Source organism: Thalassophryne amazonica, chromosome 4 (assembly GCF_902500255.1).
Source record: "Thalassophryne amazonica chromosome 4, fThaAma1.1, whole genome shotgun sequence".
Taxonomy (NCBI): Eukaryota; Metazoa; Chordata; class Actinopteri; order Batrachoidiformes; family Batrachoididae; genus Thalassophryne; species Thalassophryne amazonica.
In genome coordinates, this window is record NC_047106.1 from 140,999,089 (window position 1) to 141,013,268 (window position 14,180).

At 42.8% G+C, this 14,180-nt stretch overlaps 1 protein-coding gene across 1 annotated transcript in view; it reads right to left on the bottom strand.

The window, feature by feature from the left end:
- Positions 1–14,180, bottom strand: part of fat3a (FAT atypical cadherin 3a) — a 451,004-nt gene that overhangs the window by 210,725 nt on the left and 226,099 nt on the right. Inside the window, exon 7 of the mRNA XM_034168868.1 lies at positions 9,576–9,786. Coding sequence (XP_034024759.1) covers positions 9,576–9,786 — 211 coding nt within the window. The remainder of the gene's footprint in view (positions 1–9,575; positions 9,787–14,180) is intronic.

Below are 14,180 nucleotides of genomic sequence, written 5' to 3' on the forward strand. Positions count from 1 at the left end.
TCATCCAGACCTAAGACTGACCCAGAGGGACACTCATCCAGACCTAAAACTGACCTGGACTGGATACTCATCCAGACTGAAAACTGATCTGGACGTGATGCTGATCCAGGCAAAAATAACTCATCCAGACTGGATACAGATCCAGAGTGAAAATTGATCCAGACTGTACACTTATCCAGACTGAAAATACATAGCTCCAGATAAAATAAGATTAATGTTCAGCTACCCTGAACATTAATCCAGACTGAACACTGATCCACAAACCGCACTAGTCCAGACTCGACCCTGATCTAGACTGGACCCTGATCCAGACTGTACCCTACCAGTATGTCTGTCACATCTTGATGTCCTCAACAAACTACTTTTCATGAGTTCAGGAACTGGAACAGAAACTCTCCACAGTGCCATTGTGAGTTCCAACTGCCTTAAAAAGAAATTTAAAAAATGAAATGATCTTGTTAAGCTGACGGCCTTCGTGTTAACTCCGTGATGTCTATCTGTTTTTCTTCTGTCATCATCTCCACTGAAGGACAAATCCTCAACATTATTCATCCTCTTTAATAAACCTGCAGATGGATCTGTTTATGTTGGTGAGTTCAAGTAAAACTGTGACTGCTATAAATGGGGGGGAGCACAGACTCTTTGAAAATCTCTTCAGTCCTCAAAGAAATCTCAGTGTGGGTTTGAAACCAGCCCTCACAATGAAATCCATGACCACGAGCCTAAAAAAACAAAAACAGGGTGGACAGAAGGCAAATCCACAAAGTGGTTCTTAAAGCCGGAACCGGCTGTTCCTCAGTTTGCTAAAACTGCTCTGTGACCTGGTCTGCTTTGGCAGCTTTGGTTTCTTCTGGCTGTAAAAATGCATGTGGACCGTGCACGTTGTGTGCACTCAGCAATGTGTGTGATGTTTTAATTTGAAGTTTTCTCTGTGTGTGTGTGTGTGTGTGTGTGAGAGTGAAGACTAAGCCTTTTTGCCTGCTTATTCAAACTTAATCACGAGTGAACCTGTTAAAGTGAATATGAACCTGAATAAACCAGTTTTTTAGCGAGTTTTTGTTGTGGTTCTCTGCGATGGGGTCCTCTATACAATCCATTAAGGTACAGTGTGTACAGTGTGTACTCCAGTGCACACAGAGCCTTTGGTTTTGGCATTTTGGTCTGCTGATGAATCTTTAAAAGAACATTCAATTTTTGATTTTTCTCAGCATTTGAAAACGACCAGGCGAGGACTGGTTAACTCACCCAATCATCATTCCAAAGGTTACCAAGACTACCCAAAACCCAGTTTGGTCTCAGATGGTTTTGGTGTGGTCGAGGTATCTCAAGAAGCAGAAGATGGACTAACACAAACCTTTGGAGAGAGATGACCCAAATGTCTGGGAAAAATTAATTCAACTATGGAGGAGATTCTGACCTGATGAAAAATATGTCCTTTTATCTCTACTCTGCAGGGCTTTGTGATGTCATAAGGCTGGTTCTAAGAAAAAACCCTCCTCGGTTGGCTGGTGGAAGAAGACCGCTGTGTTGTGTGCTGGGGTGTTTGGCTGGCTTTGTTTTTGTTTTCTGTTTCTCCCACCAGGTGGTATGCATTCAGGACTGAGTGGCTGAGCATTAGGACCTCACCCTTAACACCTGAGGCTTGTTTTCACGTGCAGGTCATCAGGACTCACAGCTGTGGTGTATTTTGTCTTGATCAGAGATTGCTGCATTTAAACCTTGAATGCACAGTGTGTGATTGCCAGAGACTCGACCTTGTGAGCAGACGTGTGAGATCGACGTCAGGAGAACAATCTCACCATTACGGACGCAGAGACCGCTCCAGGTTTGACGCCACAGTCTGTGAAGGAGGATTGGGTGAGGTCTCACGCTCTTCAGCACACTTCCTGAGGTAATTTGGTTTTGGTGACTTTTATGAAGTAATGACAGTGGATTTGGTGTCCCTCACACCTTGTTGTACTGAGCTGTCACGGTATGCTAATTGTCTAATCAGCTTCTGCTGCAGTGGAGATTTGAACTGAGTTGTTCTGTGCCTGCAGGGTGAGAAGCTGATATATATTTAAGCCAGGAAGTGTTTGCTGATTGTGTGCACCCTTTTGAGCTGTGTCTCTCTGGGTGGAGAGTGTTGGACTCACCTCATGTTTTCTTTCTTCACAGACTCGGTTTGTCGCGGCCACCTGGGGGGTATCGGTGGGGTCCCTGGGTCCGAACTGCTGTGGCTCCGGACCCTTTGCGCTGCTGAGAGCGCGCCGTGTTTTCACCTCACCAGACCGCGGACATTTTTTGTTGTTTATCACTGCACTCATTATGATTATTAAATTGTTATCTTTTGAACCGTGCTCTGCTTATTTCGTGCTGGGTCCTGTCAAACGCTGGGTCGGTGCTCCGACCGTGTCCGACACATAACAGTAGTCTCTGGCCATTTAACAATGGACCAGCGGAAGCAGAGACGGTATTTTTGCCGGGAAGGTTGCAGCAGATGTTGGAGTTGATCCGGGATCAGTTGCGGGTGCTCTCCGCCCGGGTTGTGCGCGTTGGTTCACAGCTTGGGCCGCGTCGCACCCCGCTGTTACGGCTGTAGCCCCGTCTCCTCCCTTGCAGCTGGCTCCGACGCCTGTTGTAGCAGCCCCGGTGGTATTTAGTTTGCACTTTAAGCTGTTTGTTATAACCTGCTGCCGTTTATAGCAGTGTGAATTGGTTTTTACTCTGTTACCACAGGGTTTTCTTATTTGGCACTTTGGCTCCCTCTGTTGGTGACAGAGTCACATTACCGTCCAGGTTCAAAGGATGGAAAATACAATGTTTTTCCATTCTTTGCACTTGACGATGTAGGCCAATGTTTTTTTTTGGTCTATTATCTGTTTCTTGTTTTAGTATGTGGTGTTTTTATCAGGGGTTAATTTGTAGTTTTTGTGGGTTTTAAAGCACTGTCTGTGGTCTGGTGGAGTTGAAAATGCAGGCTGTCTGGAGCATAGTTTGACCCAGGTGACTTTATGTTTGTCTGTTGGTCTTTCTTTTTTATTTCTTTTGGTTTCACCTCCCAGGGTTTGATGGGACAGTCCTCTGGGGGGTGATTGGGTTGGGGGGGGGGGGGGGGGGGTTGGGGTATTTTTTATTTTTTTATTTTTTTTTATTCCCTGTCTTCTCCTCCGGCCCCAGCCGTTTGAGCCGTACGTTGTCGGCGTTGCTGGGGTGGTGCAGTTCGGTTATGCTGGGCGTTTCCCAGGTAACCTCTGCACCCGGGGGGGGGGGGGGGGGTTGGGGTATTTATTTTTTTAAAATTCCCTTTACAACCTCCAGCCTTGGTGCGCCTCTGTGCCGTTTGTCATTGGCGTTGCTGGGGTGGTGCAGTTCGGTTATGCTGGGTGTTTCCCAGGTAACCTCTGCACCCGGGTGGGGGGGTTTAGGGGTGTTTTTCGTTACTTCCCTGTTCCACCTCCGGCTTCAGCGCGCCTTTGAGCCATACGCCATCGGCGTAGCTGAGGTTTGGGGCAGTGGAATATACCCACAGCTGGTGGCTGGTTTAAAAGTCGGAGGGGTGGCGCCGTCTTGTGCCGTATGCCATTACCGCTGTTCCACTCCTCCTGGTTGACTTTTGGGGTATAGTCATGGTTGGTGACACTGGACGTACTTCCAGTTTCCCCTGTGCTGAGGGGGTGGGGTTGGGGTTGTTGTTTTGTTTGTTTGTTTGTTTTTTCCCCAGTTTCCGCCCTCAGGGTGTGACTGTGGTGTCCTCTGGGGGGGAAATGACTGTGGGTCCATCTAGCCGTAGACGGCCGGGGCTGGGTCTGTTGTTAGTCATGGGGGGGTGTCTCCTGGGGTTTGATGGAACGGTCCTCTGGGAGGTGCTAGAGCCCCCGTGGGTGACTTTGGAGCCCAGAGGGACCTCGGCTGTGGTTATTACTCCTGGAGCTGGCGGGATGTCCTCTGGGGGGTGTTGGTCCCTACATGTCGTCCGGGGGAGGGAGGGTTAGATTTTTTTTTTTTTTGCAAGCTTAAGTTTGGGTCGTGTTTGTTTTTTCTTTTCTCCTCTTCCCGGGGTTTGATGGGACGGTCCTCTGGGGGGGGGGGGGGGGGGGGGCGGTGTTGGTATGGTTGTTTGTGTTTTTCTTTTTTTCTTTTCTCCCAGTTTGCACTCCTGGGGTTTGGCTGTGGTGTTCCCTGGGGGGGTTATTGGGGTTTTTTTTTCTTTTTGTTTTGTGACTAAGCAGACTCTAAAACATGGTCGAAAGAAGGCTGAATGCACAGGTTTATGAACTCCTGGCCAAATCTGTGCAAAGTGAATGACAGAAGCAAGAGTGGACAGAAACGAATGCAAAGATGCAGTCAGAGGTGGAGACGCTAATAGGTCTGCTAAATGAAGCAGTAGGCAAGACCATCAAATTTAACAAAAGATATCTCTGCACTGGAGTGTCAGCTGCAGGACATTCAGGAGCTGCTCCAAGAGGAAGTCCAGTAGACACCTTCCTTCTCCATCTGCCTAGGGTAGATGGAGGATGAGGGGTATATTTTGCGGGAGAAGCTGAAAGAAGAGAACGAGAGCAAGAAGACTGTAGAGAAGTACGTCTTTGCTCTCTAGACTCAGCTGGCTGAAAGAAAGACAAAGGCAGGATAGAACGCCTTGTCAGTAGAGGGGGCTGAAGAGGGCCTCAAAGGAGTCCAGTGGGAATTTGGACGGTGTTCAGCGGCAGCTGGAGTAGAAAAGTTCAGCCTATGGACAAACTGGATAAGATAGAGATCCGTTTGCAGCAAGAGAAATGGATGACCTCTTGGTGGACCAGGACCACCTTCGGCAGATCGTCTCCAATCTGGAGAGGAAGCAAAAAAATGAAAAAATAAAAAAGTCTGACCAGATGTGGGCCAAAGAGAAACGTATTGCTACTCTACATGCAGAGGAGTATGATCGTGCCGAAGCGGAGGCCAGGGAGGAGACAAAAGTGTTGACCCTGGCAAGAGAGTTAAAGACTCTTACAGACCTGAAAGATGAACTTGACTGATTTAATAAAGTGCTCAAGACCGAGACGGATGACTTCGGAAAGAGTTCATAGTTTGGAGAGGTCCAACCGTGCCATGGAGCAGCGACTGGAGGAGATGAAGATTCAGCTGGAGGATGTATATAGGTAATGTTTCCAGGCCCACTCTGCCAAGAAGAAACGGGAGCTGGATCTGGGAGGGCTTGAAGGCCATCTTGAAGATGCTACTGAAAATCACGATAATGTCTAATAGCACTTGAAGAAACTGCAGGCCCGAATGAAAGACCAGATGAGAGGACTGGAAGAGCTGTGAATGTTCGGGGATGAAGCAGTCAATGATGCTAAAGACAGTGATAAGAAGCTTAAAGTCATGGAGGGAGACATGTTACACATCCAGGAGGAGCTGTCTACTGCAGACAGGCTCAGGGAGTGAAAGGATGAGATCTATAGTCTCAACACAGAGTTCCCTGGTGGCAGAGAAGAGGCGGCTGGAAGCTCGTATCATCCAGTTGAAGGAAAAACTAGAAGAGAAGCTCAACATTGAGAGGGTCAATGACCGCATGATGAAATTCACATGAGGTTGAGCAGCTGACGACGGAGCTGTCTTCAGAGCGCAGTAACGCTCGGCTCTTGGAGACAGGCTTTCCCAGCTGGATCGTCAGCACACGGAGCTGAGACTGAAGCTGCAAGAGGTGTTTTTTTTTTTGCTCCCAGCCGACATTCCAGCCATGGTCCCTGGAGGGGGGTGTTTTTCCTGGCCCAGGTTCGTGTGGTCGCCGGGAGGCTTCCCGTGAGGGTGGGGTACTGTTGTGGGCTGGGCTGTTTGGCTGGCTTTGTTTTTGTTTTCTGTTTGTCCCACCAGGTGGTATGCATTCAGGACTGAATGGCTGAGCATTAGGACCTCACCCTGAACACCTGAGGCTTGTTTTCACGTGCAGGTCATCAGGACTCACAGCTGTGGTGTATTCTGTCTTGATCAGAGATTGCTGCATTTAAACCTTGAATGCACAGTGTGTGATTGCCAGAGACTCGACCTTGTGAGCAGACGTGTGAGATCGACGTCAGGAGAACAATCTCACCATTACGGACGCAGAGACCACTCCAGGTTTGACGCCACAGTCTGTGAAGGAGGATTGGGTGAGGTCTCACGCTCTTCAGCACACTTCCTGAGGTAATTTGGTTTTGGTGACTTTTATGAAGTAATGACAGTGGATTTGGTGTCCCTCACACCTTGTGTTATTGAGCTGTCACGTTATGCTAATTGTCTAATCAGCTTCTGCTGCAGTGGAGATTTGAACTGAGTTGTTCCGTGCCTGCAGGGTGAGAAGCTGATATATATTTAAGCCAGGAAGTGTTTGCTGAATGTGTGCACCTTTTGAGCTGTGTCTCTCTGGGTGGAGAGTGTTGGACTCACCTCATGTTTTCTTTCTTCACAGACTCGGTTTGTCGCGGCCACCTGGGGGGGTGTCGGCGGGGTCCCTGGGTCCGAACTGCTGTGGCTCCGGACCGTTTGCGCTGTTGAGAGCGCGCCGTGTTTTCACCTCACCAGACCGCGGACATTTTTTGTTGTTTATCACTGCACTCATTATGATTATTAAATTCTGTTATCTTTTGAACCGTGCTCTGCTTATTTCGTGCTGGGTCCTGTCAAACGCTGGGTCGGTGCTCCGACCGCGTCCGACACATAACACGCTGTTTTTTATGTATACAGTGTAAACATTGAGAGTACCTATGCAATATTTTTACAGTACCAGATAAAATTTTCTGATATAATATTCATCTGTTGTCTGCTAGCAATGATGGCAATGGCGGCCAGGGAGTGGGCGTGGCCACTGGGTGTCATTTGTCACACTTCATCTTGTTGGTGTGACGTGTGGGCAGAAGGTGAACATGTTGCATCAATTCCACAGGGAGCGTGTGCACATGTGCTGCTAACAGCAGGTCGTTACACCGCGCTGTCACCCGGCGCCTGTTGCCATGGCAGCAGCGACACCTTTCACCAGACTGTCATCACTTCAATTAACCTTGGCTGGAACGCCGCCCATTAATGTGACACATGTGCCCTCTCTGCTGGAGCTGGAGCCATGGTTTCACCCCCTCACCCCCACCAGAGCAACCCACCATGAACAACCAATCAGGACAGGATGTGATGGAATGGGGGAAAAGATGGGATACAGCAAAGAGCAGCAGTGGAAGTTGGAAGTGAGATACCTTCTGAGGAACAGTTCCTGCCACAAGCACTCTGCAGAATATAGAAGGTCTCACGGAAAGACCTGGACCCTTCCAGAGACGAAGCATCAAGGAGACAGAGCAGAGAGAAGGTCAGACAGAAGGCGGAGGACAGCAGGACCAACACAGGGGACAGAATTCCTGCATGGAATGCCATTTAGGAAAATCGAGTGGATTGTTTCTACATTTCCAATATTTACTTCATTAATGAGATTAAAGGTTGAAGTGCGACCTGAATACATCAGAATATTTCCAGATCTTATTTCAGAACAAAAAAAAAAAATATTCATCCATTTTTAATGTTTCACAAAAATAATTCAGGGAAGAAAAAATACTTTGAAGCGAGATGCCAAGATTCCTGTGAGGTGCTGATATGAGAGACCTGCAGACACTATCTCGTCTTCAGGTTCTGATTACAGCTGAATAAAAGGAGATTTAAAAAAACACAACAGAAATGTCAGCAACCAAAAAACAACAACAAAAAACAAACAAACCAATAAAACAAACAAACAAACAAAGGGGAATTCTTCAGTAACAAAATTACATTGACAGCAAAATCTGCTCATATTTTATCTTACCATTAAGAATTTGCTCTGGTTGTAATTCTGTTACCATAGAATTGCCCAAAGACATAGAAAAAACAAACAAACAACAACAAAAAAAATCAGGCAGTTGAAGACACAACGCAGGGAAAAGAAAACAACATGATGGGTGAGATGCACAGTTTCAGTGACATATCGAAAATGTCATGTTTGTATTAAGGCAATTTCAAAACTGAAAATTCAGTTTGTTAAGTGGATTCAGCACTTTTAGCAAATGTGTGGTGGCAAATGCTGTTCATGCTACAAATGCAAAAAATGACATATTTACAAATAGAGATTTATTTGTAAAACCCACCACACGTTTCAGAAAATTGTGTGTTACCGACCAACCAACCACTCGTCAGGAAACTAAATGACCCATAATGCATTGCAGCATGTGTGTCTAAATGCTACAACCTTCAAAATTAGTGCATTACTTTAAAACTAAAACATATAGCTGACATTTTTACTTTATAAAACGACAGACATGACATTAATTTCACTAACTTGTCCAGAATTAGTTTGTTTAAAATTGTAACCACAAGTCAAAACCGTCTGCCTGTGGATGACTTGTGTGATATGTCGGTGAGTCTGTATGGTGTGAAGAGAAATCATCGTTTTTTCCTCTCTTTCTTCCTTTCATTCTTCTCTTTCCTTTTTTTTTATGGTCACCAGGTCTCTTTTGCTGAAAGAGGGCTGATCTGAGACAGAAGCGCTGGCTCGTTGTTGTCAGTAGCTCCTAGTCTACTGAAATCAATGCTGAAAGTTAGTGGCTTATCTTTTAGCTATAGCTTCCGCTAATTTTCTTTTAGGGGTTTATCAGTTTAGAAAAAAGTTTTATAAAAGGTAACTTTTAGGTAGCGGATCAATGGTTATTGAAGCTAACTTTTTGATTAGCTGTAAGGACCACTGAAGTCAACAACGTCATGCCACCACACACGGGTTTGGACAGCTCGCAATATCTGCACGGACACGATACAGTTTTTGTTTCCTTAACAAAACATTTAAACATCATGCAGTTATAATCTTGGCATCTCAGGGTTACAGTTACAGGTAAATTTGGATAAAAGGGAGGAGCCAGAACATTGTTGTAGTTTGATGTGCTTTGGTTGTTCTTTCACCTCAGAGACAAAAAAAAATAATAATTTGTTTCATGTAATTGTTAACTATCGCACGGGATTCAAAGTGTGTTAAGACAAGGGTACAAATGCATAAACAGTGAGACAGTCACAGGTGAAGACAGAGTAGAGGAAGAGATGACAGACACGCTACTCAGTGACAACTGAAGGAGAGAGAAAAGGTGCATTCTGGGAAATGCAGTCCTTCCCGGGTGAGGCTGTCAGTGCACGCACAGACCTGAATGACATGACAAACTAATAAAATTAAAATCAAATGTAATGATTATTCAAAGTCTTAAATCAGGTTTTACCACAGCAGAATCACACCATTCTTAAATGTGGAGAAAGGAAGGTTAATGCGCCAGGCGCAACATAATCTGGTTAAGCCTTTCAAGTGGATCCAAGTGAACTTTAACAAGATTTAAGTGTGTCGTGTTTCCCCTTTGCTCTGAGCAGCTGGTGAAGAATCTCCACCGCAGGATCAAACTCTTTCAGAAACTCTACAGTCAAACACACCCGGCACCTGCCAAAGCTGTTGCCACAGTGACAGGGATGGGTGGAGCAAAACAGATCATGCAGCACAACCACCGTACCTGAGCCACACCTCAAACCCAGCAACATGCATGGACAGCGTCACACAGCATGCACCGGGTCCCCGCCCAAAAACACCTTACCTGTGATGTCAAACCACAAGGGGGCGGGGCTATGCTGCACGGAGACCACCCCCACAATCTCAGCAACTTTGTCGTTCTCCATGATGGTAAAATTGTAGAAGTTCTCATCAAATAGCAACGGCAGAGGCGACGGAGGAGGCCGGCGCATCCACTCGATGTGGAGGCGAGTCGTGGATGACTTCTGAGGACGGCCGTTATCGGTCACTTTGATCTGCAGAGAAAACATGCACACACGTTTGACTGGAACCAAACACACAGCCATCGTTCCACCAGGTCTGTTCCACTCCGTATCTGAGATCAAAGGAGCAGAGTGCAGAGCATTCAGTGAAATCAGCGGTGAGGACGATCAGGTCCATACCGCAGCTGCCCTCAAAAACCAAGACCGTCTGGCAACAAGGTCAGTGAGGGAAGCTGCTCAGGTTGTGCTCAGAACATCAGCTCAAATCCAGTTACTGGCATAACCACATTGAATGTTCAAAGTCTGAACAGCAAAGAAGAAAAAAAAATAAAGACATGATTGAAAACTCATTTGGAGTTGGTTTGAAATGACATTCCAATTGGATTTCAGCAGCTGTGTGTCAGTGTGGACACTCTAATCAGATTTTTAAAATGTCATTTTTTCTGCCTTATGTGGATGACATCAATTCCCTTGCTGAATATCGTGAGCATGCAATCGCAATAGCAATAGTCCAGGTCAGAACTTTGGCCGTTAACAAGTGTAGTATTATGCCTGTATCTCGTGGAAGCGTGTGTTTGTAAGTGCCTGTGGACACACGTGGCTCACTGCCTGTAATAACATGCATGTAACAACATGCAATACACGCTATGATGTAATACAGGAAATACGGCACTGGTTTCATCACAGAGGCTTTATAACATGCTCAAACTGTCTGGGACGTGGTCTCACTGTAGCACCCACCCGCTACACTGTGACGTTTTATTTCATTTCATGTATCTAGCACAAAAGAAATCACAATTTGCATATATATATATATATATATATATATATATATATATATATATATATATATATATATATATATATGCCAAAGTGGCTTATCAAAGACCCACTTCCAAACAAAAATACAGAAATATCACAAAAATAAAAAAGTATGGTATCAATTCACAAAATATAAAACAGTTAAATCAATTAAAACCAGGTAATATATTAACATTATAAGTACTCATACAGGCGCTTTACTTTTAATCCACTTTTATATCTGCATAAAGTGATGGATCCATTACTGTATTATTCCAAGATTTAACACTATGATATCTGATGTGACGATGATAACGAGTCCTTCTATGCAAAAATAAATGCAAATATGAGGTCTGCCTCAGATAATTATGAATTTGGTGGTTGTGCACAAAATATTTGATGAAAAAAGGCCAACTAATTAACTCATCTGCACATGACGCATGTCTCCCTCCCTCCATCCACACACCCAGGAAACATGTAGAAGAGACCCTTGATATTTCTTCGTTGTCTATGTAAATTTTACTTTGATCATGATTACATTTTTTATTGCCAGCAAATAACATAAAATTATTAAATAATTTATTAACTTTGAACCACATTGAATAATTCAAGAGATCATTATTTAAACTTTTACCCAAACCATATATATCTTTGCTGGAAATAAAAAGGTTCGTGTCATCAGCAAGTTACTGAGGCCCAACCTGGGACACGTGCACACGCTCAGTGGCTGTGACGTCAAGACACAGAAACCAATCTGCTTACCTGTGCATAATAGTGTGAACATTATATTGGAGACAAAAAACATAGAACATAGCTAAAAGACACTAATGACTAAAGGAAATAAAAGCTTCAGTGGCTGTGATTGGAGAAAGTGTGAGTGTGTGTGCGTGTGTTCTACAATCACAGCTTCATGGGATGCAGAAAGACGGCATTAAAGGTGAAATCTTGGCTGAAAATTTAAAATTTTGCACACGTTGTCTCTCCAGTCACAGCCAAGGAAACCTGTATTTCCTCCAAAATTGCCAATGGTCTTGTTGGCTTCCCTCACCCGTATCCTTTATGCGCACTAACTGAGTTTTGGCGCACAGCCTTCTGTAGGTAGATTGACATTTCTTAATTTCATGTTTGAACTGTGATACAGTCACGTTGCCTAATACACACATATTCTACTACTTCTACATTCATGGGAGGAGCTTAGTGGCCTGATGTTTGTATCACATAATCGCATGAACGTCAGGGTGAGATTCATCATCTTGTTAAAGTCTGATTAATCAAAGAAAGGTTTAGGAAACAGGAAAAACTAAATATTGGGTTCTCAGGGCGGCCTGTGTGGGACGGATTAAAGCTGCAGTACTGAGAACTGCCAGCAGGTGGCAATGAGCATGTCCATGTGCTGCATTTTCTCATTAAAAAAAGGCTGATTTGAAATAACTCCAACCTTCTGAGGTGAGCACAGTGTGCTCACACCACAGATCCATGTGTCCAGCGGGCTCGGTGAGTTTTCTCTGTCCACTGTTCAGGTGTTTTTTTTTGTTTTTTCTCTTTTTCTGCTGGATTTCAAGGTTGCTTTGGAACGCTGCTCTAATCACAGCCTGCTCCTTCCCCTGTGTTTGCACAGTGTTCTTCTCTGACTGTGGGGACTAAAATAATCTGCGTGCTGCTGGAAGCAGTCATTATGTGGAGGGCGGATGTTCACTGTAGGTTTCAATCATCTTTATGTCCCGTCTTAAGGAACATTAGCAGAAGCGGAAACAGCTTCCACACAAATATCTGATTTGCTCCTTCATTTTTACACAGCAGGAACGAGGCAGCGCCAAGAAGTCCGAAGTCAGAGGGCCGGGCTTGTTGTGTGAGAGGTGAGGTTTAATTCCTGAATATAGTGAGCATTTACAAACTGGAAAGAAAAAAATAATAATAATAATAATAATATATATATATTTCAACCAATTTAATTCCAAAAACTATTTTCCAACCAATTTAATTCCTGAATAAAGCGAGCATTTACAAACCCAAAAACTATTTTCCAATCCATTTAATTCCTGAATAAAGTGAGCATTTACAAACCCAAAAACTATTTTCCAATCAATTTAATTCCTGAATAAAGTGAGCATTTACAAACCCAAAAACTATTTTCTAATCAATTTAATTCCTGAATAAAGTGAGCATTTACAAACCCAAAAACTACTTTCCAATCAATTTAATTCCTGAATAAAGTGAGCATTTACAAACCCAAAAACTATTTTCTAATCAATTTAATTCCTGAATAAAGTGAGCATTTACAAACCCAAAAACTACTTTCCAATCAATTTAATTCCTGAATAAAGTGAGCATTTACAAACCCAAAAACTATTTTCCAATCAATTTAATTCCTGAATAAAGTGAGCATTTACAAACCCAAAAACTATTTTCCAATCAATTTAATTCCTGAATAAAGTGAGCATTTACAAACCCAAAAACTATTTTCCAACCAATTTAATTCCTGAATAAAGTGAGCATTTACAAACCCAAAAACTATTTTCCAATCAATTTAATTCCTGAATAAAGTGAGCATTTACAAACCCAAAAACTATTTTCTAATCAATTTAATTCCTGAATAAAGTGAGCATTTACAAACCCAAAAACTATTTTCCAACCAATTTAATTCCTGAATAAAGTGAGCATTTACAAACCCAAAAACTACTTTCCAATCAATTTAATTCCTGAATAAAGTGAGCATTTACAAACCCCAAAACTATTTTCTAATCAATTTAATTCCTGAATAAAGTGAGCATTTACAAACCCAAAAACTATTTTCTAATCAATTTAATTCCTGAATAAAGTGAGCATTTACAAACCCAAAAACTATTTTCTAATCAATTTAATTCCTGAATAAAGTGAGCATTTACAAACCCAAAAACTATTTTCTAATCAATTTAATTCCTGAATAAAGTGAGCATTTACAAACCCAAAAACTATTTTCTAATCAATTTAATTCCTGAATAAAGTGAGCATTTACAAACCCAAAAACTATTTTCCAACCAATTTAATTCCTGAATAAAGTGAGCATTTACAAACCCCAAAACTATTTTCTAATCAATTTAATTCCTGAATAAAGTGAGCATTTACAAACCCAAAAACTACTTTCCAATCAATTTAATTCCTGAATAAAGTGAGCATTTACAAACCCCAAAACTATTTTCTAATCAATTTAATTCCTGAATAAAGTGAGCATTTACAAACCCAAAAACTATTTTCTAATCAATTTAATTCCTGAATAAAGTGAGCATTTACAAACCCAAAAACTATTTTCTAATCAATTTAATTCCTGAATAAAGTGAGCATTTACAAACCCAAAAACTATTTTCCAATCAATTTAATTCCTGAATAAAGTGAGCATTTACAAACCCAAAAACTATTTTCCAATCAATTTAATTCCTGAATAAAGTGAGCATTTACAAACCCAAAAACTATTTTCCAATCAATTTAATTCCTGAATAAAGTGAGCATTTACAAACCCAAAAACTATTTTCCAACCAATTTAATTCTTGAATAAAATAAGCATTTACAAACCCAAAAACTATTTTCCAATCAATTTAATTCCTGAATAAAGTGAGCATTTACAAACCCAAAAACTATTTTCCAATCAA